The 25,566-nt window shown below is 44.5% G+C and overlaps 1 protein-coding gene across 1 annotated transcript in view; it reads right to left on the bottom strand.

The window, feature by feature from the left end:
• Positions 1-25,566, bottom strand: part of glb1l (galactosidase, beta 1-like) — a 93,873-nt gene that overhangs the window by 55,069 nt on the left and 13,238 nt on the right. Inside the window, exons 3-4 of the mRNA XM_087989441.1 lie at positions 18,569-18,719; positions 18,146-18,206 (exon numbers count right to left, since the gene is read on the bottom strand). Of these exons, the coding sequence (XP_087845567.1) occupies positions 18,146-18,206; positions 18,569-18,719 (212 nt within the window). The remainder of the gene's footprint in view (positions 1-18,145; positions 18,207-18,568; positions 18,720-25,566) is intronic.

The raw sequence follows: 25,566 nt of genomic DNA on the forward strand, positions 1-25,566 counted from the left end.
GTAACCTGACCCTCATCGTAAGCACTGTTTACACAGCTAATTCCAGCAGTGGCTGAAGTAGTTTGCAGATGAGCCAAAGGACTGTACAAGTGGAGCTTTAGACTGTACAAGTTCAGTTGTTTGGTCTATGTACTACTGACTAGTTATCAATAGCAAGGGGCTTCTGCCTGCCAGCTATTAAGTGATTGGTTCTCAGGTAACTGACCAGCGTGAGGCCGTGACAAAATACAAAGGAGCTTTCAAATCGCTACCATCTGAGGTGCTCTCTTGGTTTTCTGAATCCTGAATTCACGTAGGTTATATTTCTCTCATCAGTTGTTGTAAGTTGTGACTTTTAATTAATAAGTTTGTAAGGACTTTCTTGTTTTGTGTTTTTAAAAAAAATGTGGACTGAAGTGAGAAAGCTGGGCGGCACGGTGGTTAGCACTGCTGCCTCACAGCGCCAGAGACCCGGGTTCAATTCCCGCCTCAGGCGACTGACTGTGTGGAGTTTGCACGTTCTTCCCGTGTCTGCGTGGGTTTCCTCCGGGTGCTCCGGTTTCCTCCCACAGTCCAAAGATGTGCAGGTCAGGTGAATTGGCCATGCTAAATTGCCCGTAGTGTTAGGTGAAGGGTTAAATGCAGGGGAATGGGTCTGGGTGGGTTGCGCTTCGGCGGGGCGGTGTGGACTTGTTGGGCCGATGGGCCTGTTTCCACATTGTAAGTAATCTAATCTAATCATAATCCAACCCCCTTGAAATAAGGGCCAACATTCCATTAACCTTCCTGATTCCAGTTGTACAAAACTTTGATTCGACAACATTTGGAATACTGCGTGCAGTTCTGGTCGCTACATTACCAAAAGGGTGTGGATGCTTTGGAGAGGGTACAGAGGAGGTTCACCAGGATGTTGCCTAGCTATGAAAAGAGGTTGAGTAGATTAGGTTTATTTTCATTAGAAAGACAGAGATTGAGGGGGGACCTTACTGAGGTCTACAAAATCATGAGAGGTATAGACAGGGTGGATAGCAAGAAGCTGTTTCCTAGAGTGCAGAACTCAATTACTAGGGGTCACGAGTTCAAAGTGAGAGGGGAATAGTTTAGGGGAGATATGCGTGGAAAGTTCTTTATGCAAAGGGTGGTGGGTGCTTGGAACGCATTGCCAGCGGAGGTGGTAGAGGTGGGCATGATAGCATCATTTAAGATGTATCAAGACAGATTCATAAATGGGCAGAGAGCAGAGGGATACAGATCCTTAGAAAATAGTCGACAGGTTTAGACAGAGGATCTGGATTGGCACAGCCCTGGAGGGCCGAAGGGCCTGTTCCTGTACTGTAATTTTCTTTGTTCTTTGTTTTATGCCCTTTAGTTTTAGGCTCCCCGAGGGTGGGAAAAAGTTGTTGGCTTATTAGATTAGATTAGATTACTTAAGGTATGGAAACAGGCCCTTCGGTCCAACAAGTCCACACCGACCCGCCGAAGCGAACCCCACCCAGACCCATTCCCCTGCAGGTGCATTTACCCCTGCATCTAACACTGCAATTTAGCATGGCCAATTCACCTAACCTGCACATTTTTGGACTGTGGGAGGAAACCAGAGCACCCGGAGGAAACCCACGCAGACACGGGGAGAATGTGCAAACTCCACACAGTCAGTCGCCTGAGGCGGGAATTGAACCCGGGTCTCTGGCGCTGAGAGGCAACAATGCTAACCACTGTGCCACCGTGCCTTATGTATGCCTCTTGTTATTTTATGGACCTGAATGAGGTCACCCCTCAGTCTCTACACTCCAGGGAAAGAAGTCCCAGCCAATACAATCTCTCCTAATGACTCACACCTTCCAGTCCAGGTGGCATTCTGATAAATCTTCTCTGCACTTCTTAAATTTAATAATATCTGTTGTACAGTAGGGAAACTACAGGGCCTAGGTTTAAGGTGAGAGGGGAAAGTTTAAAAGGAACCTAACTGGCAACGTTTTCATGCAGTAGGTGGTGCGTGTACAGAATGAGCTGCTAGAGGAAGTGGTGGGAGGCTGGCACAATAACAACATTTAAAAGGCATTTGGATGAAATATGAGTAAGAAGGGTTTGGAGGGATATGGGCCAAATTCTGTCAAATGGGTCTAGATTTATTTAAGATATCTGGTCAGCATGGACCGAATTGTCTGCTCTCTTGCCAAACATATCTATGACTCAATAATTGCAGACAATTTCTCCAAACTGTGGCCTCGCCAACGTTTGTAAACCACAAATATCTCTCTGTAAACTGCTGGTATGCCTTTCTTTTGTCTTTCTAACTATTTTGTGTCATCTACAAATATGGCTACAGTACATTCACTTCCTTCCTCCAAGTCATTAATATATATTGTAAACAATTACAGTCCCAGCACTGATCTCTGTGGAATCCCACTGGTCACAAATCACCAACCTGAGAAAGATCCTCTTAACCCCACTCACTGGTTCCTGTCCATGAGCCAATTTTCTATCCATGCCAATAACTTCTAACACTGTGGGCTCTTATCTTATGGCTTAATCTTTTGTGAGGTTCCTTAGCAAATTCCGTCTGGAAGTCTAAATACAATACATCTACTGATGCCCCTCTATCCACTTTAGTTGGGACTTCCTCAAAAAACTCGCAATAAATTAGTCAGAATGATTTCACTTTCATGAAGCCATGCTGACTCTGCTTGACTAGATTATCTTTTTCCAAAAGTTCTGCTGTTACATCTTTAAGAATTGATTCCAACATTTTTTTTGCTGGGCCGAAGAGTGGCAGATGGAGTTTAATTTAGATAAATGTGAGGTGCTGCATTTTGGTAGGGCAGGACTTATCCTGTAAATGGTAGGGCCCTGTGGAATGTTGCCAAACAAAGAGCCCTACAGATGCATAATTCTTTGTAAGTGGAGTTGCAGGTAGACAGCATGGGGATTAAGGTGTTTTTATTGGTCAGTGCATTGGGTGTTGAAGTTGGGAGGTCGCGTTGCGGCTGTACTGACATTGGGTAGGCCACTTTTGGAATACTGCATTCAATTCTGGTCGCCGTGCTATAGGAAAAGAACATCGAACATAGAACAGAGAACAGTATAACACAGTACAGGCCCTCCAGCTCTCGATGTTGTGTCGGCGTTTTATCCTATTAGACACAGCAATAACATGGACAATTCAGAGACTCGGATAAAGAACCTGTTAGACCGACCACTCTTAGACATGGAAAAGGCCGTCCTAGTACAAGGGATATGGACAAAAAAGACTTCATAACAGCATTGGAAACCACCCTGAAAAACAACAGACTTATGGAAGAAATCCAGCAGGCCATCAGACAGACAGTAGCACCAACACTAAGCAGAATGAAAGAAGGGAACACCACAACACACAGGAAAGCCCCGGAAGGTCTCAGAAAAGACTGTAATCCTACCGGCAGACAAAGGACATATGACCATCATCCTGAACAGAACACAATACATTGAAAAAGCAAACACACTACTCACAGATACCGACACCTACCAACAGGTAGTGATGGACAGCTAGAAAACCATCTTACAGCAAACCCTGAGGAAACTTCACAAGGCAGGTGACATTAACAGGACAGACCTCCAGAGAATGAAACCTGAAGGATCCAACACACCCCGTTTCTATGGATTACCTAAGGTATGCAAACTAGGGCCCTCCCCCAGACCCATTGTCTCACTCCCTGTACACCGACATACAGACTAACAAAGGAACTGCAATGCAAACTGAAACACCAAGTAGAAGACTCACACCGCTCCATCCACTCCACGCAGGAATCCTTAACAGCATCAAAGACACCAAGGTAGAGGATGATGAGGTCATGGTTTCCTTCGATGTATGGCCCTATTCACATCAACAAACTTCACCCTGACCAAAGAAACACTGGCCTCACTGCTAGGCAAACCAAGGACACAAACAGCTGACAGCACCAACTCCGTCAGCAGGGACAGCATCCTAAAGCTAGTAGATCTGTGCCTCACAACCCACATCACCTTCAATGACAAGACCAACAAACAAATCAATGGGACACCCATGGGATCACCAATATCAGGATTCTTGAAGCAGTTTTGAAGAGGTTGGAATGAACAGCCCTCCCCATGATCTAGCCCAAGCTTTGGATCCACTGTGTGGATGATACCTTTGTCATCACGAAACGGAACAAATTAGAATAAACCCACAAACACATAAACAACATCCTTACTGGTATAAAGTTCTCCAATGAGGAAGAGAATAATAACAGACTCCCCTTACTAGATGTCACATTCGAATGAAAAGCCAGTGGCAAGCTGCAGACCAGCATCTACAGGAAAGCCATACACACTGACCAGATACTCAACTACAGGAGCAATCATCCCAACACCCACAATCAAAGCTGCATCAGGACATTATTTAAACTGGCCATAACACAATGCAGCACCCAAGAACTACAAGATGCCGAAGAAAAATGCCTATACAATGTATTCAAGAACAACAGGTACCCGATAAGCATAGTTTACCAAATCTTACACAACAAACCTAAATAAGAAGACACATCACACCCAGAATCTCATCTCGGAGATGACGACCAGATTACTCCGGCCCCTTGGCATTATGGTAGCCCACACACCCACTAACACACTAAAACTGCTCTTGATGAATCTAAGGGACCTTGTACCAACAACCAGCAGAATGAATGCCATATACAAAATACCTTGCAAGGACTGTAACAAACATTACATTGGACAGACAGGCAGGAAACTGCTCGTCGGATGCTGCCTGAATTACTGTGCTCTTCCAGCACCACTGATCCAGAATCTGGTTTTCCAGCATCTGCAGTCATTGTTTTTACATATGAGGAACGGCTGAGGATACTGGGATTGTATTCGTTGGAGTTTAGAAGATTAAGGGGAGACTTAATAGAGACGTACAAAATAATACATGGCTTGGAAAAGGTGGATGCTAGGAAATTGTTTCAGTTAAACGAGGAGACTAGGACCCGTGGACACAGCCTTAGAATTAGAGGGGGTCATTTCAGAACAGAAATGCGGAGGCATTTCTTCAGCCAGAGAGTGGTGGGCCTGTGGAATTCATTGCCACGGAGTGCAGTGGAAGCCGGGACGCTAAATGTCTTCAAGGCCGAGATTGATAGATTCTTGTTGTCTCGAGGAATTAAGGGCTACGGGGAGAACGCTGGTAAGTGGAGCTGAAATGCGCATCAGCCATGATTGAATGGCGGAGTGGACTTGATGGGCTGAATGGCCTTACTTCCACTCCTATGTCTTATGGTCTTACCAGGCAGGAAACTAGCCACAGGATACACAAGCACCAACTAGCCACCAAAAGACATGACTGACTATCACTAGTATGCTTATACACAGAGGATGAGAGACACCAGTTCGACTGGGACAATACATCCATCCGGGGACAGGCTAAACAAACACTCGCATGGGAACTCCTAGAGGCCTGGCATTCAAACCAGAACTCCATTAACAAACATATCAATTTGGACCCCATTTATCAACCTCTCAGAAAAAGAACTGAAAGTGAGATCAGCCAACACAGCAGATCAAGCTCATAAATAGAAAGCGGGACAGAACCCCAGTGCTTCAACAGAGCCTCACTGATGATATTACCGAGCACGGTGACAAAACATCTGAGAACAAATCTTCTAGCTCAACGAGCAAACTTACAACCTGAACCACAACCTGAGCTACAAATCTTCACAAAAATTGCAATTTAGGTAAGTTAAAATCACCCATGACAACAACCCTATTACTTCTGCATCGTTCCCAAATCTTCCACCCAATCTGCTCCTCAGTGTCGCTGCTGCTATTGAGAGGTGTGTAGAAAACTCCGAATAAAGTGACTGCCCCTTTCCTGTTACTGACTTCCACCCATACTGACTCTGTAGACAAACCCTCCTCGACAACCTCCCTTTCTGCAGCTGTGATACTATCCCTGATTAGCAATGCCACTCCCCCACCTATTTTTCCTCCCTCCCTATTCCTTCTGAAGCAACTAAACCCTGGGGCATCCAACAACCATTCTTGTTGTCAAGATGTGAATTTCAAAAGGCTGCAGAGAAGATTTACAAGGATGTTGCCACAGTTGGAGGGTTTGATCTAAAAGGAGAGGCTGAATAGGTTGGGGTTGTTTTCCCTGGAGTGTCGGAGGCTGAGGGGTGACCTTATGGAGGTTTATAAAATCATAGATAGTGTGAATAGGCAAGGTCTTTTCCCCAGGGTGGGGGAGTCCAAAACCAGAGGGCATAGTATTAAGGTGAAAGGGGAAAGGTTTAAAAGGAACCTAAGGGGCAGCTTTTTCATGCAGAAGGTGGTGCATGTATGGAATGAGCCTCCAGAGGAGGTGGAGGAGACTGGTATAATTATCACATTTAAAAGGCATCTGGATGGGTATATGAATAGGAAGAGTTATGGATATGGATAAATGCTGGCAAATGGGAATAGATTTATTTCGGATATCTGGTCGGCATGGATGAGTTGGACCCAAGAGTCTGTTTCTATGCTGTACTTCTCGATGAGTCTATTTTTCCAACAACAGATGTGAGGCTAATTGGCCTATAGTTACCCATTTTTTGCCTCCCTCCTTTATTGAATAGTGATGTCACGATGACAGTTTTCTAATCCTCTAGTACTTCTCCACAATCCAGGAATGTTTGGAAAATTAGAATTAATGTGTCCACGATCACTGTAGCTACCTCTTTTAGGATCCTGGGATGCAAGCCATTAGGGCCAGGGGATGTGTCTGCCTTTAGCCCCATTAATTTGTCACATAGTATTTCTCTAACGATGGCTATCTGGAAATCTAAGCATAGTCCATCCACTGAGTTCCCTTTATCCATTTCATGGTATTTCTTCAAAGAACTTCAATAAATTGGTGAAACATGACTTAACACGGACAGAACTATGCTGATTTTGTCTGACTGCATTACAATTTTTTAAATGCCCAATTGTAACCTCCTCAACAAACTGCAGCATTTACTCCCTGGCAGACATTAGGCTAACCAACCTGTAGTTTTCTGCTTTTGTTTTTCTCTTTTGATGAGAAGTAGGTAATACAGAGTGGCCAATAAGAATTAGCCTCACCAGAAATGCTCAAATACCATGACAAATACAAAAAAACACAGGAGTCATAGAAATGTACAGCACGGAAACAGACCCTTCGGTCCAACTCGTCCATGCCGACCAGATATCCCAACCCAATCTAGTCCCACCTGCCAGCACCCCAGCCCATATCCCTCCAAAATTATTCCTATTCATATACCCATCCAGATGCCTTTTAAATGGTGCAATTGTACCAGCCTCCACCACTCCCTCTGGCAGCTCATTCCATACACGAAATGAAAAAGTTGCCCCTTAGGTCTCTTTTATATTTTTCCCCTCTCACCCTAAACCTATGCCCTCTAATTCTGGACTCACCATCCCAGGGAAAAGACTTTGTCTATTTATTCTATCCATGTCCCTCATAATTTTATAAACCTCTATAAGGTCACCCCTCGGCCTCCGACGCTCCAGGGAAAACAGCCCCAGCCTGTTCAGCCTCTCGCTATAGCTCAAATCCACCAACCCTGGCAACATCCTTGTAAATCTTTTCTGAACCCTTTCAAGTTTCACAACATCTTTCCGATAGGAAGACCAGAATTGCACGCAATATTCCAACAGTGTCCTGTACAGCCGCAACATGACCTCCTAACTCCTGTACTCAATACTCTGATCAATAAAGGAAAGCATGCCAAATGCCTTCTTCACTATCCTACCTACCTGCGATTCCTCTTTCAAGGATCTGGTGGCACCTTTCTGGAATGTACAAAACTCAGAAAAATTGAAAGCAATACACATCTCTTCAAAGTCGATATTGTATTTAAGACCATAGGGTGAAGTCCTCAGGGCCTGGAATTTCATCAGATCTTAGGTAACAAATTTCTCAGTACCTTTTCTCTGATGTTTGTAATTGTTTAAGTTCCTTGCTCCCTATTATGTTCCGATTCACAATTATTTCTGCCATGTTATTCGAATCCTTTACAATGAAGACAAATGCAAAATAGCTTTTCAATTCATCTGCCATTTCCTTATTTCCCTGTATTAATTCTCCAGTCTTACTTCACTCGTTCTTTTCAAATATATGTAGAAAAACTTACTGGCTGTTTTTGTATTTTTTGCTAGCTTTCTCTCGTTCTCTCCCTCCTTATTAATCTTCAAGTCATTCTTTGATGTTCTTCACATTCTGTCCAATCTCCTGACCTGCCACTTAACTGAATTAAGAAACTTTTTTTAGCTTAATACAATTTTTAACTTCTTCTGCTAGCCATGAATGGCATCCCTTCCTTAGAATCTTTTCTCATCACTGAATGCATGTTTTAATACCTGCACCCCTACCAACCTAACCCTTAATCTTATTTCTCAGCTCTCTTAGACAGCTGACTTCAGGCCCTCAGAATTGTCCTTATTTAAAACACCAGTCTTAGATCCACTCTTCCCTCCATCAACCGGAATGTGAAATTCAATCTATACTTCAGAAGATTTGGAAAGATCTTTGCTCTTTTCCACTTTAGATAAATTTTCAGTATAATCTGGACAGAAGTAGTGGTTGATCCAACCACATTGCTACTCGCCTTCTATTCACCATTTGTGACTTAGCCCCATGGGCTTGTGGGTACTTTTCAGAACTTAATACTGGTATATTCAGAAAACAAATCAAGGAGTCTCTTTCAGAATGCCTCTCCTCTTAAAGGGACATTACTCAAAAGAGTGTCCAGGTTCTCCCCAATACATGTGCCATCACAGTACATACACTTCAGTCTCAGTCTCGACCTCACGTTTGCCTCCAGTTAGATCTAATTTCCGAACTATTCTAAACACCAGTAGGAGGGAAACTACTGGATAAAATTCTGAAAGAGAAAGGTAAAAGCTCATGGATCCACAGTAACCTGGTAGGCTGGATCCTAAGCTAGAGAAGTGATTGCTGGGCCTCTTGCTGAGATATTTAGAACATAGAACTTAGAACAGTACAGCACAGAACAGGCCGTTCAGCCCATGATGTTGTGCTGACCACTGATCCTCATTTATGCACCCTTAAATTTCTGTGACCATATGTATGTCGAGGAGTCTCTTAAATGTCTCCAAAGACCCTGCCTCCACAACTGCTGCTGGTAACGCATTCCATGCTCTCACAAATCTCTGTGTAAAGAACCCGCCTCTGACATCCCCTCTATACTTTCCTCCAACCAGCTTAAAACTATGACCCCTCGTGTTAGTCATTTCTGCCCTGGGAAATAGTCTCTGGCTATCGACTCTATCTATGCCTCTCATTACCTTGTATACCTCAATTAGATCCCCTCTTCTCCTCCTTTTCTCCAATGAAAAAAGTCCGAGCTCAGTCAACCTCTCCTTATAAGGTAAGCCCTCCAGTCCAGGCAGCATCCTGGTAAAGCTCCTCTGAACCCGCTCCAAAGCATCCACATCTTACTTATAATAGGGCGACCAGAACTGGACGCAGTATTCCAAGTGCGGTATAACCAAAGTTTCATAGAGCTGCAACAAGATCTCACGACTCTTAAACTCAATACCCCTGTTAATGAAAGCCAAAATACCATATGCTTTCTTAACAACCCTGTCCACTGGGGTGGCCATTCTAAGGGATCTATGTACCCGCACACCAAGATCCCTCTGTTCCTCCACACTGCCAAGAATCCTATCCTTAATCCTGTACTCAGCTTTCAAATTCGACCTTCCAAAATGCATCACTTCGCATTTATCCAGGTTGAACTCCATCTGCCACCTCTCAGCCCATCTCTGCATCCTGTCAATGTCCCGCTGCAGCCTACAACAGCCCTCTATACTGTCAACGACACCTCCAACCTTTGTGTCATCTGCAAACTTGCTGACCCATCCTTCAATTCCCTCATCCAAGTCATTAATAAAAGTTACAAACAATAGAGGCCCAAGGCCCTGTGGAACACCACTCACCACAGACTTCCAGGCAGAATATTTTCCTTCTACTACCACTCGCTGTCTTCTGTTGGCCAGCCAATTCTGGATCCAGACAGCTATGTTCCCCTGAATCCCATTCCTCCTGACCTTCTGAGGAAGCCTACCATGGGGAACCTTGCTGAAGTCCATATACACCACATCCACAGCTCGACCCTCATCAACTTTTCTAGTCACATCCTCAAAGAACTCGATAAGATTTGTGAGGCATGACCTGCCCCTCACAAAGCCGTGTTGATTGCATTTAATCAAGCCATGCTCTTCCAGATGGTCATAAATTCTATTCCTCAGAATCCTTTCCAACAACTTGCAGACGACAGGCGTGAGACTTACTGGTCTGTAATTGCCGGGGATTTCCCTATTTCCTTTCTTGAAGAGAAGAATTACATTTGCCTCTCTCCAGTCCTCAGGCACGACTCCAGTGGAGAGCGAGGATGAAAAGATCTTCGCAAGTGGCGAAGCAATTGCATTTCTTGTTTCCCAAAGCAGCCGAGGACAAATCTGGTCCGGGCCTGGCGACTTGTCAATCTTAATGTTTGACAACATTTTCAGCACATCAGCTTCCTCTATCTCTATCCATCCCAGCATGCACACCTGCTCTTCAAGGGTTTCATTCACTACAAAGTTCGTTTCTTTTGTAAAGACAGAATCAAAAAACTCATTTAGGGCTTCCCCTACCTCCTCAGACTCCACACACAAATTCCCTATGCTATCCCTGATCGGGCCTACTCTTTCTTTGACCATTCTCTTATTCCTCACATAAGTGTAAAATGCCTTTGTGTTCTCCCTAATCCATTTCTCCTGCCCCCTCCTGGATCTCCTCAGACCATTTTTAAGCTCCTTCCTTGCCTGCCTGTAATCCTGTAGAGCTGAACTTGACCCTAGCTTCCTCCACCTTACGTAAGCTACCTTTTTCCTTTGACGAGAAGCTCCACCGCTCTCGTCATCAAATATTTGTATCATCGATAGTCATAGGTGAAGTGCCGGAAGACTGGAGGTTGGCAAACGTGCTGCCACTGTTTAAGAAGGGTGGTAAAGACAAACCAGGGAACTATAGACCGGTGAGCCTGACGTCGGTGGTGGGCAAGTTGTTGGAGGAAATCCTGAGGGACAGGATGGACATGTATTTGGAAAGGCAAGGACTGATTCGGGATAGTCAACATGGCTTTGTGCGTGGGAAATCATGTCTCACAAACTTGATTGAGTTTTTTGAAGAAGTAACAAAGAAGATTGATAAGGGCAGAGCAGTAGATGTGATCTATATGGACTTCAGTAAGGTGTTCGACAAAGTTCCCCATGGGAGACTGATTAGCAAGGTTAGATCTCATGGAATACAGGGAGAACTAGCCATTTGGATACAGAACTGGCTCAAAGGTAGAAGACAGAGGGTGGTGGTGGTGGAGGGTTGCTTTTTAGACTGGAGGCCTGTGACCAGTGGAGTGCCACAAGGATCGGTGCTGGGCCCTCTACTTTTTGTCATTTACATAAATGATTCGGATGCGAGCATAAGAGGTACAGTTAGTAAGTTTGCAGATGACACCAAAATTGGAGGTGTAGTGGATGCGAAGAGGGTTACTTCAGATTACAACAGGATCTGGACCAGATGGGCCAATGGGCTGAGAAGTGGCAGATGGAGTTTAATTCAGATAAATGCGAGGTGCTGCATTTTGAGAAAGCAAATCTTAGCAAGACTTATACACTTAATGGTAAGGTCCTAGGGAGTGTTGCTAAACAAAGAGACCTTGGAGTGCAGGTTCATAGCTCCTTGAAAGTGGAGTCGCAGGTAGATAGGATAGTGAAGAAGGCGTTTGGTATGCTTTCCTTTATTGGTCAGAGTATTGAGTACAGGAGTTGGGAGGTCATGTTGCGGCTGTACAGGACATTGGTTAGGCCACTGTTGGAATATTGCATGCAATTCTGGTCTCCTTCCTATCAGAAAGATGTTGTGAAACTTGACAGGGTTCAGAAAAGATTTACAAGGATGTTGCTAGGATTGGAGGATCGAGGCTATAGGGAGAGGCTGAACATGTTTCCATGCTGTACATCTCTATGACTCTATGGCTTCGTGATCGTGGACAGAGGGTGGGCAGCAGAAGGCCAACTGTGTGACTGGAGCCCGGTGTGCAGTGGTTTACCACAGAAATCACTGCTAGGTTCCTTATCAAAACATAGAACAGTACAGCATAGTACATGCCCTTTGGCCCACGATGTTATGCCAAACATTTATCTTAATCTAAGATCAACCTAATCTACACACCCCTCAATTTACTGCCATCCATGTGCTTGTCCAGCAGTCACTTAAATGTCTCTTGTGTCTCTGACTCTACTACCACCGCTGGCAGTGCATTCCACACACCCACTACTCTCTGCGTAAAGAACCGACTTCTGACAGTTCCCTACACCTTCCTCTAATCACCTTAAAATTATGATCCCTCGTGACAGCCATTTCTACCTTGGGAAAAAGTCTCTGGCTACTTACTCTATCTCTGCCTCTCATTTCCTTGTACACCTCTGTCACGTCACCTCTCTTCCTTCTTCTCTCCAGTGTGAAATGCCCGAACTCACTCAACCTCTCTTCATAAGAAATGCCCTCCTGTCCAGGCAGCAACCTGGTGAATCTCATCACCCTCTTAAAGCTTCCACATCCTTCCAATAATGATACAACCGGAACTGGACACAATATTTCAAGTGTGGTCCAACCAGGGCTGTACAGAGCTGCAGCACAACCTCGAGGCTCTTAAACTCAATCTCCCTGCTAATGAAAGCCAAAATACCATACGCCTTCTTAACAACTTGGGTGGCAACTTTGAGGGATCTACGTATGTGGACCCCAAGATCCCGCTGTTCCTCCACACTGCCAAGAATCCTGTCTTTAACCCAGTATTCAGCATTCAAATTCGACATTCCAAACTGAATCACGTCACACTTTTCCAGGTTGAACTCCATCTGCCACTTCTCAGCCCAGCTCTACATCCTGTCAATATCTTGTTGTGGCCTGCAACAGCCCCTCGACATTATCTACAACACTGCCAACCTTTGTGTCATCGGTAAACTTACTAACCCACCCTTCCATTTCTTCATCCAAGTCATTTACAAAAACTACAAACGGCAGAGGCCCAAGAACAGATTCCTGTGGAATACCACTGGTCACCGACCTCCTGCAGGAATACTTTCCATCCATTAGCGCTTGCAGTTTTCTTTCAGCCAGCCAATTCTGTATTCTTACTCTTCAGAGGGTCGGTGTGGACTGGTTGGGCCAAAGAGCCTGTTTCCACACTGTAGGGAATCTAATCTAATCTAATTGTTCTACGGGAAATGCACAACAGGAATGTGGAGGTTTTTTTAAGGAGCACTTGTTGCAAGTGTTGGATAACTTTGTCCTGCTGAGATAGGCAAGGAATGGTAAGGTGAAGGAGCATTGGATGACAAGAGAAGAAGACTTTCTCATCAAGAGGAAGAAGGAAGCTTACTTAAGGTTGAGGAAGCAAGGATCTGGCACAGCTTTAGAGGACAATATTAGGCAAGAACTTTCAAAAGCTGATTGGGGGCAGATGTTCACAGGTAAGTAGATGGCTGGAAAATGGGAAGCCTTCAAATCTGAGACAACCAGAGTCTAGAGACAGTATATTCTTGTCAGGGTGAAAGCAAAGGCTGGTAGGTGCAGGGAATGCTAGATGAGTGGAGAAAATTAGGTTTTGGTTAAGAAAAAGAAGGAAGGATACGTCAGGTATAGATAGGAGAGATTGAGTGAATCCTTAGAAGAGTAATAAGGCAGTAGGAGTATACATAAGAGGGAAACCAGGAGGGCAAAAAGGAGACATAGAACATAGAACATAGAAGAATACAGCGCAGTACAGGCCCTTCGGCCCTCGATGTTGCGCCGATCCAAGCCCACCTAACCTACACTAGCCCACTATCCTCCATATGCCTATCCAATGCCCGCTTAAATGCCCATAATGAGGGAGAGTCCACCACTGCTACTGGCAGGGCATTCCATGAACTCACGACTCGCTGAGTAAAGAAACTACCCCTAACATCTGTCCTATACCTACCCCCCCTTAATTTAAAGCTATGCCCCCTTGTAATAGCTGACTCCATACGTGGAAAAAGATTCTCACTGTCGACCCTATCTAAACCCCTAATCATCTTATACACCTCTATCAAGTCACCCCAAATGAGATAGCTTTGGCAAATACATTTCAGGAGAATACATTAAGGACAAAAAGGTAACTAGGGAGAGAATAGGGCTCCTCAAAGATCAGAAAGGCGGCTTTTGTGTGGAGCCGCAGTAGATGGGGGAGATACTAAACGAGTATTTTGCATCAGTGTTTACTGTGGAAAAGGGCCTGGAAGATATAGAATGTGGGGAAATAGATGGCGACATCTTGAAAAATGTGCATATTACAGAGGAGGAGGTGCTAGGTGTCTTGAAATGCTTAAAAGTGGATAAATACCCAGGACCTGATCCGGAGTACCCTAGAACACTGTGGGAATTTAGGGAAGTGATTGCTGGGCTCCTTGCTGAGATATTTGTATCATCGATAGTCACAGGTGAGGTGCCAGAAGACTGGAGTTGGCTAACGTGATACCACTATTTAAGAAAGGTGGTAAGGAAAAGCCAGGGAACTATAGACTGTTTAGCTTGACATTGATGGTGGACAAGTTGTTGAAGGGAATCCTGAGGGACAGGATTTACATGTATTTGAAAAGGCAAGGACTGATTAGGGAGAGTCAGCATTGCTTTGTGCGTGGGAAATCATGTCTCACGAACTTGATTTGAGTCTTTTGAAGAAGTAACAAGGAGGATTGATGAGGGCAGAGTGATGGACATTATCCAATTGGACTTCAGTAAGGCATTCGACAAGGTTACCTATGGGAAACTGGTTAGCAAGGTTAGATCTCACGGGATACGGGGAGAACTAGCCATTTGGATAGAACTGGCTCAAAGATAGAAGACAGAGGGTGGTGGTGGAGGGTTGCTTTTCAGACTGGAGGCCTGTGACCAGTGGAGTGCCACAAGGATCAGTGCTGGGCCCACTACATTTTGTCATTTATATAAATGATTTGGATGTGAACATGGGACGTATAATTAGTAAGTTTTCAGATGACACCAAAATTGTAGGTTTAGTGGGCAGCGAAGAAGGTTACCTCAGAGCACAATGGAATCTAGATTAGATGGGCCAATGGACTGAAGAGTGGCAGAGTGTTTTCATTGGAGAAAAGAAGGTTTAGGGGTGACTTGATAGAGGTGTACAAGATGATTAGAAGTTTAGATAGGGTCGACAGTGAAAATCTTTTTCCGCGTATGGAGTCAGCTATTACAAGTGGGCATAGCTTTAAATTAAGGGGGGGTAGGTATAGGACAGATGTTAGGGGTAGGTTCTTTACTCAGCGAGTCGTGAGTTCATGAAATGCCCTGCCAGTAGCAGTGGTGGACTCTCCCTCATTATGGGCATTTAAGCGGGCATTGGATAGGCATATGGAGGATAATGGGCTAGTGTAGGTTAGGTGGGCTTGGATCGGCGCAACATCGAGGGCCGAAGGGCCTGTACTGTGCTGTATTCTTCTATGTTCTATGTCTATGTTCTATGTTCTAGATGCAGTTTAATTTAGATAAATGTGAGGTCCTGCATTTTGGAAAAGCAAATCAGAGCAGGACTTGGACACTTTATGGTAAGGTCCTTGAGAGTGTTGCTGAACAAAGAGACATTAGAGTGCAGGTTCATAGTTCTTTGAAAGTAGAGTCGCAGTTAGATAGGATAGTGAAGAAGGCGTTTGGTATGCTTTCCTTTATCGGTCAGAGTATTGAGTACATAAGTTGGGAGGTCATGTTGTGGCTGTACAAGACATTGGTTAGGCCACTTTTGGAATACTCATGCACTTCTGGTCTTCCTATCGGAAAGATGTTGTGAAACTTGAAAGGGTTCAGAAAAGATTTACCAGGATGTTGCCAGGGTTGGAGGATTTGAGCTATAGGGAGATGCTGAATAGGCCAGGGCTGTTTTCCCTGGGGCATCGGAGGCTGAGGGGTGACCTTATAGAGGTTTACAAAATCATGAGGGGCATGGATAGGATAAATAGACAAAGTCTTTTCCCTGAGGTGAGTGAGTCCAGAACTACAGGGCATAGGTTTAGGATGAGAAGGGAAAGATATAAAAGAGACCTAAGGGGCAATTATTTCACACAGAGGGTGGTGTGTGTATGGAATGGGCAGCCAGAGGAAATGGTGGACGCTGGTACAATTACACCATTTAAAAGGCATCTAGATGGGTATATGAATAGGAAGGGTTTGGAGGGATATGGGCCAACTGCTGACAAATGAGACTAGATTGCATTGGGATATCTGGTCAGCATGGATGAGTTGGACCGAAGGGACTGTTTCTGTGCTGTACATCTCTATGACTCTATTACAGGGTAGCTGGGAAAGAACTCAGAAAGGACTGAGGAGAGCTAGGAGTGGGCATGAAAAAACCATGGAAGGAAGGATTAGGGAAAACCCAAAGGCTTTTTACACTGACTGAGAAATAAGAGAATGATCAGAGAGAGGGTAGGGCTGATCAGGGATAATGGAGGGGACTTGGGCCTGGAGTCGGAAGAGGAAGTGGAGGCCCTAAATGAGTTTTTTGCTTCAGTATTCACTAGAGAGTGGGACCTTGTTGATAGTGAGAACACCATGGACCAGGTTAATAGGCTTGAAGAGATTGATATGAAGAAAGTGGATTTGCTGGAAATTCTGGGACACATCAAGGTAGATAAGTCACCAGGGCTGAACCAGATATATCCAAAGTTACTACGGGAAGTGAGGAATGAGATTGCTGTGCCTCTGGTGATGATCTTTGCATCCTCACTCTCCACAGGAGTAGTACCGGATGATTGGAGAGAGGCGAATGTTGTTCCTCTGTTCAAGAAAGGGAATAGGGAAATCCTGGAATTATAGACCAGTCCGAGAGATAGGATTTATGACTATTTGGAAAAACATAGTTTGATAAAGATAGTCAGCATGGCTTTGTGAGGGGCACATCATGCCTCACAAATCTTATTAAGTTCTTTGAAGATGTGATGAGACAAGTTGATGAAAGTCGAGTAGCGGATGTGGTGTATATGGATTTCAGTAAGGCATTTGATAAGGTTCCCCAAGGTATTGTTTGTGTTGTTCATAAACGATGGAGATGAGAACGTGTGGGTGATGTGAAGTAAGTTTGCAGATAACACGAAGACTTACCAGGTAGTTGACAGTGAGGAAGACGGTCTTGGCTTACAAGGGGATACAGACAGATCGATCAGATGGGCAGATCAGTGGCAGTGGAATTTAACCCTGATAAATGTGAGGTGATGCAATTTGGACGAAGTATCAAGACAAGAGAGAAGTCAATGAATGGCAGGACATGAGGAAGCTCCATAAACAGAGACATTTGGGGTGTTTGTCCACAGATCCATGAAGGTGGCAGGCCAGGTTATCAGGATAGTTAAAAAAGCATATGGGACATTTGCCTTTGTCAGACATGACACAGATTATAACAGCAGGGAGGTTATGTTAGAGCTGTACAGAACTTTCATTAGACCACAGCTGGAGTATTACATGCAGTTCCAGTCACTGCACGATTGGAAGGATGTGATTGCACTGTGGGGGTGCAGATGAGATTCACTGGGATGTTGTCTGGGATGGAGCATTTCACCAATGAAAGAGAGGCTGGATAAGGTCAGTTTTTTTTGGAGCAGAGAACATTGAGTGGCGACTTGATAGAGATGTATAAGATTATGAAGGACATGGACAGGGTGGGTAGAATGCAATCGAAGGGTCCATAACACAGGGGTGTGATTTTAAAGTGAGAGCAGAAGGTTTAGAGGTTTACAGAATTTCACCCAGAGGATGGTAAGAATCTGGAATGCAATGCCTGGGAGGGTAGTTCAGATGGGAAACCTCACAACCTTTAAAAAGTACCTGGTTAAGCAGCTGAAGTGCCATATATCAAGGCTAGGGGCCAAGTGCTGGAAACTGGTTGATTTTTGTTGGTGCAGATTTGATAGGCCAAAGGGCCTCTTTTATACCATATGGTTGTGAGTGTGCAATCCTTTATTCTTCTTTTCCTCTAATTATTTCATACCGGTACCCATATCCGACCAAATTATTTTCCCCTCAGTGTCCAATGTTAGAATAGACTCTTTCTACCTGGATCAGATGATCGTAAACTGATTGTTGAATTTTGCAGAAGCCAGGCTGGAAGACCACCCTAAAAACAAACAAAAACAATTACAAACCAGAAGAGTGCACCTTAAGTCCCAGCAGTGCCCGACAGTGAGAAGGGAGACCAGTGCCTGAGCTGACCGGATTTAGTGTGGCAGTAGAAACCTGGTTACCCTCCCACTCTCCGCAGGGTTCGACTGCACCCCTCCCATCTCAGTTCAGTTACCCATTCTGGCAGAGCTCAGCCCTCCTAATGCTTCTCTCTTAACCACCTCATCCAAACCCCTTCTCCTGGTAGACTCTGTTCCTGACCCCACCTCCCGTAAGCCAGGCAGTATGCCCATATTTCAGCCCCTTGGCCCCTGAGCTCCCAGGATGACAGTGCTTACAGTGTTTAATGGCTCTCACCAGATCCCACTCAGCACAGATGTAGGGTCCAGGACGCAGAATGACAAACAGACCTATCTCCTGAGCAAGGTTCAGAAAATACTCGATATCTTTAGCCTTGCTGAAGTCATATTCCCCAGGGTTCGTTTCATGGTAATTCCAGGCAACGTATCTGAGAAGGTGAATGAGAAGATAGAACAACAGATACAAAGTTATTTACTGCCCAGGTGAAAGGATCCACACAATCCCACACCTGCCAACTTGAAACAATTTCATAATCCCAGTATTCATCACCAAGGGGAGATTACAAACTGGAAACACTTTGAGGGTTCGATATGCAGATTACTATCATTGACAGTGTTATTGAGCAGCTCACACTCATCAATAACCTGCTCAGTGATGCCCAGTTTGTGTTCTACCAGGGCCGCTCAGCTGCTGACCTCAGTATAGCCTTCATTGAAACATGGACAAAAGAAGTGAATTCCAGAGGGGAGGGGAGAGGGACAGCCCTTGACATCAAGGCTGCATTCGACCGAGTGTAGTATCATGGAGCCCTGGCTAAACTGGATTCAGTGGGAACCAGGAGCAAACTCTCTGCTGGTTGGAGTCACACCTGGTACATAAGAAGATGGCCATGGTCATCGGAGTTCAGTCATCTCAGCTCCAGGACGACTCTGCAGGAGTTCCTCAGGGTAGTATCCTAGGCCAAACCATTTTCAGCTGCCTCATCAATAACCTTCACTCCAGCTTAAAGTCAGAAATGGGGATATTCACTGATGATTGTACAATGTTCAGCACCGCTCAAGACTCCTCAGATACTGAAGCAAGCCATGTTCAAACACAATGTGACCGAGTCAATATGCAGGCTTAGGTTGACAAGTGACAAATACCATTCACTGCATACAAATACCAGGAAATATCTATCTCCAACAAGAGAAATTTTAATAATCGCCCCTTGACATTCAATGGCATTACCATCACTGAATCCCTTAGTACCAATATCCTGGGGGCTACTACTGATCAGAAACTGAACTGGATTAGCCACATAAATATTGTGGCCAGATAAATATTGTGGCTATAAGAGCAGGTCAGAGGCTAGGAATCCTGCAGCAAGTAACTCATTTCCTGACTTCTAAAGCCTGTCCACCACATACAAGACACAAAGAACAAAGAAAATTTACAGCCCAGGAACAGGCCTTTCGGCCCTCCAAGCCTGAGCCGATCCAAATCTACTGCCTAAACCTGTCGGTCAATTCCTGAGCATCTGTATCCCTCTACTCCCCACCTACCCATGCATTTATCCTGACACATCTGAAATGAATCTACCGTGCCTGCCTCCGGCAACGCGTTCCAAATACCCACCACCCTCTGTGTGAAGTACTTGCTGTGTGTATCCCCCTTAAACTTTCCACCTCTCACCTTGAAAGCATGACCTCTCATTATTGAATCCTTCACCCTGGGAAAAAACTTATTTCTACCCACTCTGTCTACACCCTTCATGATTTTATAAACCTCAATCAGGTCATCCCTCAATCTCCTTTTTCCTAACTTCACTTTCTCTATTAGTCTACAACGGCGAACCTTATCAAACACCTTACTAAAGTCCACGTATATGACAACAAAAGCCCTTCCTTCATCTATCAACTTGGTCACTTCCTCAAAGAACTCTATTAAGTTGGTAAGGCATGATCTCCCCCACACAAAACCATGTTGCCTATCACTGATAAGCCCATTCTTTTCTAAATATAAATAGATCCTATCCCTCAGTACCTTCTCCAGCAACTCCCCCACCACCGAGGTCAGGCACACTGGTCTGTAGTTACCCAGAATATCCCTTCTACCCTTCCTGTACAGAGGGACAACATGAGCAACCCTCCAGTCCTCCAGCACCTCACCTGTATTTAAGGATGCCACAAAGATATCTGTCAGGGTCCCAGCCATTTCCTCTCTCGCCTCCCTCGGCAACCTGGGATAGATCCCCTCCGGTCCTGGGGATTTGTCCACCTTAATAACCTCTAGTCTACCCAACACATCTTCCCTACTTATGTCACCGTGATCCAGACTAACCAAACGTTTTTCTCTAATCTCAACACTCATCATGTTCCTCTCCTCAGTGAACACTGATGCAAAGTAATCATTCAGAATCTCACCCATTCCCTCAGGTTCAACACACAGCCTTCCTTCGTTATCCTTTAGTGGACCAATCCATTCTCTAGTTACCTGCTTGCTTCCTATAGAAGAATAAAATGCTTTGGGATTCTCCTTAATTCTGCTCGCTAAAGCTATTTCATGACCCCTTTTAGCTCGCTTGATTCCTCGTTTAAGACTTGTCCTACTCTTCCGATATTCTTCCAGGGCCCATTCTGTTCTTAGCTGCCTGGACCTTATGTACACTTCCCTTTTCCTTTTGGCTAGTCGTACAATTGCTCCTGTCATTCACGGTTCACGAATCTTGTCCTTCCTAACCTTTGCCTTCAATGGGATATCTTCGAGGAGAAAGTGAGGACTGCAGATGCTGGAGATCAGAGCTGAAAATGTGTTGCTGGAAAAGCGCAGCAGGTCAGGCTGCTGGACACACTTTCCTCATTCCTGAAGAAGGGCTTATGCCCGAAACGTCGATTCTCCTGCTCCTTGGATGCTGCCTGACCAGCTGCGCTTTTTCAGCAACACATTTTCAGCTTCAATGGGATATGCCTATCCTGCACTATCTTTAACCTATCTTTGAAAGCCTCCCACATCTCAAATGTCGAATTCCCTTCAAATAGCTGTGTCCAATCCACATTTCCAAGCTCCTGCCTAATTTTGATATAATTAGTCTTGGCCCAGTTTAGTACTCTTCCCTTAGGACCACTCTCTTCTTTATCTACAAGTATTCTAAAACTTACAGAATTGTGGTCACTGTTCCCAAAGAAATCCCCCACTGTAACTTCTACCACCTGTCCTGGCTCGTTCCCCAGTACCAGGTCCAATATGGCCCCTTCCCTTGTTGGACTATTGACATACTGCTCTAAAAAACTCTCCTGGGCGCTTCTTACTAATTCTACCCCATCCAGACCTCTGACGTTAAGTGTATCCCAGTCAATGTTGGGAAAATTATAAACCCCCATTACCACTACCCTGTTGCCTCTATATCTTTCCATAATCTGTTTACCTGTTTGTTCTTCTACCTCACGCTCACTGTTGGGAGGCCTGTAATACAGCCCCAACAATGTAACTGCATCCTTCTTATTTCTCAGCTCCACCCATAATGCCTCACTACCTAAGCCCTCCATAGCGTCCTCCTTTAGCACAGCCGTGATATCGTCCCTGACCAGCAATGCAACTCCACCCCACCCCACCCCACCCCGTCCTGTCTGAAGCATCAATATCCTGGAACATTTAATTGCCAATCATCATGCCCTTCCTTCAACCAAGTCTCTGTGATTGCAATAACGTCATACTCCCAGGCACCAATCCAAGCCCTAAGTTCATCTGCCTTACACACTATACTCCTTGCATTAAAGTAGATACATTTCAGGCCACCAGTTCTTTTGCGTTCATCTGCTCTCTGCCTATTCTTCTCTTTATTAATATTATCTTCATAATTCTTACAGTCTCCAGTCTCCACCTCGCTGCCTAATTGTCTTCTCCTCTGGCTCCCAGCCCCCTGCTACATTAGTTTAAAACCTCCCCAACAGCAGTAGCAAAAACCCCCCCAAGGACATTGGTTCCGGTCTGGTTCAGATGTAGACCATCCATTTTGTAATAGTCCCACCTTCCCCAGAACCAGTCCCAATGTCCAACAAATCTGAACCCCTCCCTCCTACACCATCTCTCAAGCCACGTGTTCATCCTGCCTATTTTTTCATTTCTACACTGACTAGCACATGGCACTGGTAATAATCCCGAGATCACTACCTTTGAGGTCCTCCTCTTTAACTTCTCTCCTCGCTCCGTGAATTCTTCTTTCAAGACCTCATCTCGTTTCCTACTTATATCGTTGGTGCCTATACGCACCAAGACAACTGGCTGTTCACCCTCCCCCTTTAGAATGCTCTGTAGCCGATCAGTGACATCCCTGACCCGAGCACCTGCGAGGCAACATACCATCTGGGAGTCCTGTTTTCGGCCACAGAAGCGCCTCTCTACTCCACTCACAATAGAATCCCCAATGACTATGGCCCTATGAGTCTTTTTCCAGCCCTTCTGAACAGCAGTGCCTGCCACGATGTCTTAATCCTGTCAACTGCTGCCCTCCCCTGGTGAGCCATCTCCCCCAACAGTATCCACAAGTCAGAAGTGTGATGAAATAATCGCTATTTGTTAGGTGGGCACCTAAAAATAAGGTGATGCTGGAAACAAACCAAACAGCTGGAATAACATGCTAGGTATAACAGTCACATGCGAGGACCCTCATGTTAAACTACCACCATCGTCTCTCTCTCTCTCTCTGTGGGACTCGGGTCTGGTAAGACAATGGAGACTTTACCTTCGTACCATGATTGTTTAGTTTTTGTATTTTTTAACGATTGTGGACTGAAGTGAGCAAAAAACTGTTTGAAATCCGCATTTTAAAGAACTACTTGCATGTTTCGGAAAACAAATCACTTGAAGCTTATGGCCTGCCTCATGTAAATAGTTGTTTGAACAAACAGTGAAAGATCGCAGGTGCATTGGAGCTGAGGAGTTCAGTGTACAGATGGAGCTGAGTGGCAAGAAGAGCTGATTGACCTACGGACAAGTGATCAGTTAGCGGTGAAAAAGCTTTTTGTCTATCAACAACTGTGTGACTGGTTCTTAAGTAACTGAAGAGCCTGGGGCTCGGCACAATACTGGGAGAAGTGCTTTAATCTCCACCAGCACAGGATCTGTCTTTCTGTTCTCTGCAGTTAAAGCCCATTTAAACCTGAAAAAAAAATCATTTCCTGCTTCCTTCAGTGGTTGCTCTAAGTCGTGAATTTCTGATTGATTCAGAAATATTTTAAATGTGAATCATTCTCTTGAAAACTAATGGGAACTTTCAGAAAAGGGAAGCCCGGAAGAGATTTTCAGATCAGCAAGAACCAATTTCGCAACGCTTGGGAACAAAGTAAGCTGAACAATTGGTCCAATTTTCTTCCACTGTCCACGTGCTTTGTTCTATCTGTGTGTGCTTAACAGGGAGTTTATAAATGGATAAAAGCTTGAATTGGAATGTTATATCCCAACAGGTTATAACTGTGTACCTGCAGCTAGGGTCTAATTACTTGAAATAAACTTGAAAATATTCTTGTTAAGTACAGAAACATGATCTATGCTTTCTATCAACCTGCGTCTGAAAAATCAGGTAAATTTGACAATATTCTGTACTTAGTTTAAAATATTTAATGGTTGTGATGCTTCTGCAAATAGTGGGGCTTGATTTCCAGTGCATGATGCCTGACTGGTGTAACAGCTCAGCCTGAGAGTGTGCTGGAGACATGTTCAACAGAAGCATTCAAAAGGGAATTAAGGTTATTTGAAACAATTGGCTAAATGTTGGCATATTCACCTAACCTATCCATACCCATTTGGAAGTTTCTTATTTCTTCAGTGGAACTTAGTTTCCCATCTATTTTGTGTGATCTGCGAATTTGGCAGCCAGACCTTCTATCCATGCATCCAAGTCATTAATATAGACTGTAATCAGTTGGGGCTCAAGAACTGAATACTGTGGAACTCAAATAGTTACATTCTGTCAACCAAAAAAAAATCCATTTATCTGGATTCTCATCTTTCTATTGGTTAACCAATTCTTTATCCAAGCTAATAAATTACTCCGAACCCCATGTATTTCTAATTAAGCAGAATGTTACAGCTGCGCTGAGGATATCTTGGAAGGCTCATCCAGCAAGGCTGTATGGTAGAACTCAGGAATAAGAAAGGAGCAATCACTGTGATGGAGTTATACTGTAGGCGTCCGAAAGTCAGTCTAAGAAGCAAGAACCTTTGGAGTGAGAAAAACAGCCTTAGCTTCTGTTCAGTCAGCTGTAACTGGAGTAGTGTAAACTTCTTTGCCATCTTGCGCTCCCAAAGAAGGTTGTAAAGCAGTGAGAGAAGACAGGCATTTAAGAACTGTAAGGCTACTCGGTGACTTCAGCCCATCATTTCAATACCAACCAACAAACACCCAACTGAACCAATCCCATTTTCCTGCTCTTGGTCCATTGTCTGCTCTGCCATGCCATTTTAAGAGCTCATCCAGATGCTTCTTAAATGTTGTCAGAGTACCTGCATTTATAACTCTCTCAGGAAGCACCTTCCATATTATACCAACCTTAAGGTGTTTTTTTTTTCCCAGATCTCCTCACCTTAACTTTATGCCCCCTGGTCTTAGACACATCTGCCTTACGGAAATAAATTCTCACAAAGTACCCTGTCTATATCTCTCATAATTCTGTATCCCTCAATGAGATCTCCCCAACCACCTCTGCTCCAAGGAAAACAAACCCACTCTATCCAGTCTCTCCTCATACCTGAGACTTTCCATCCCAGGTGACACTCTGGTGAATCTCCTCTGCACCCTTTCCAGTGCAGCCACATCCTTCCGATGGTGTGGCGATCAGAACTACACATGATATTCTATCTGCAGCCCAACTAATGTTTTATAAACTTGTAACACAATTTCCATGCTCTGATAATCTCCACCCCAGCTACTGAAGGTAAGCATCCATATATCCTCCTCACTATCAACAACACCACTAATTTTTGTGTCATCTGCAAACTTACTAATTATACCTTCTACATTCACACCCAAGTCATTAATGTCTCTAACAATCAGCAATAGTCCCAGCACCGATCCCAGTGGTCACCATTTCCAAGCACAAAAGCAACCCTCTACTATCACCCTTTGCCTCCTGTTTGTCAGTCAATTTTAGATTCAGTTTGACAACTTGCCTTGGATCCCAATGGCTGTTACCTTTTGGATCAGCCTTCCACATTTAAACTTTGCTCATAAGAGAATCCCTCCATCCTGGGGATCATCCTCATGAACCTTCTCTGAAGTGCCTCCAACAAAAGCT

The sequence above is a fragment of the Chiloscyllium plagiosum genome, unplaced genomic scaffold (genome assembly GCF_037043375.1).
Source record: "Chiloscyllium plagiosum isolate Xiang-an unplaced genomic scaffold, Cpla_swu_hap1 HiC_scaffold_7, whole genome shotgun sequence".
Lineage (NCBI taxonomy): Eukaryota > Metazoa > Chordata > Chondrichthyes > Orectolobiformes > Hemiscylliidae > Chiloscyllium > Chiloscyllium plagiosum.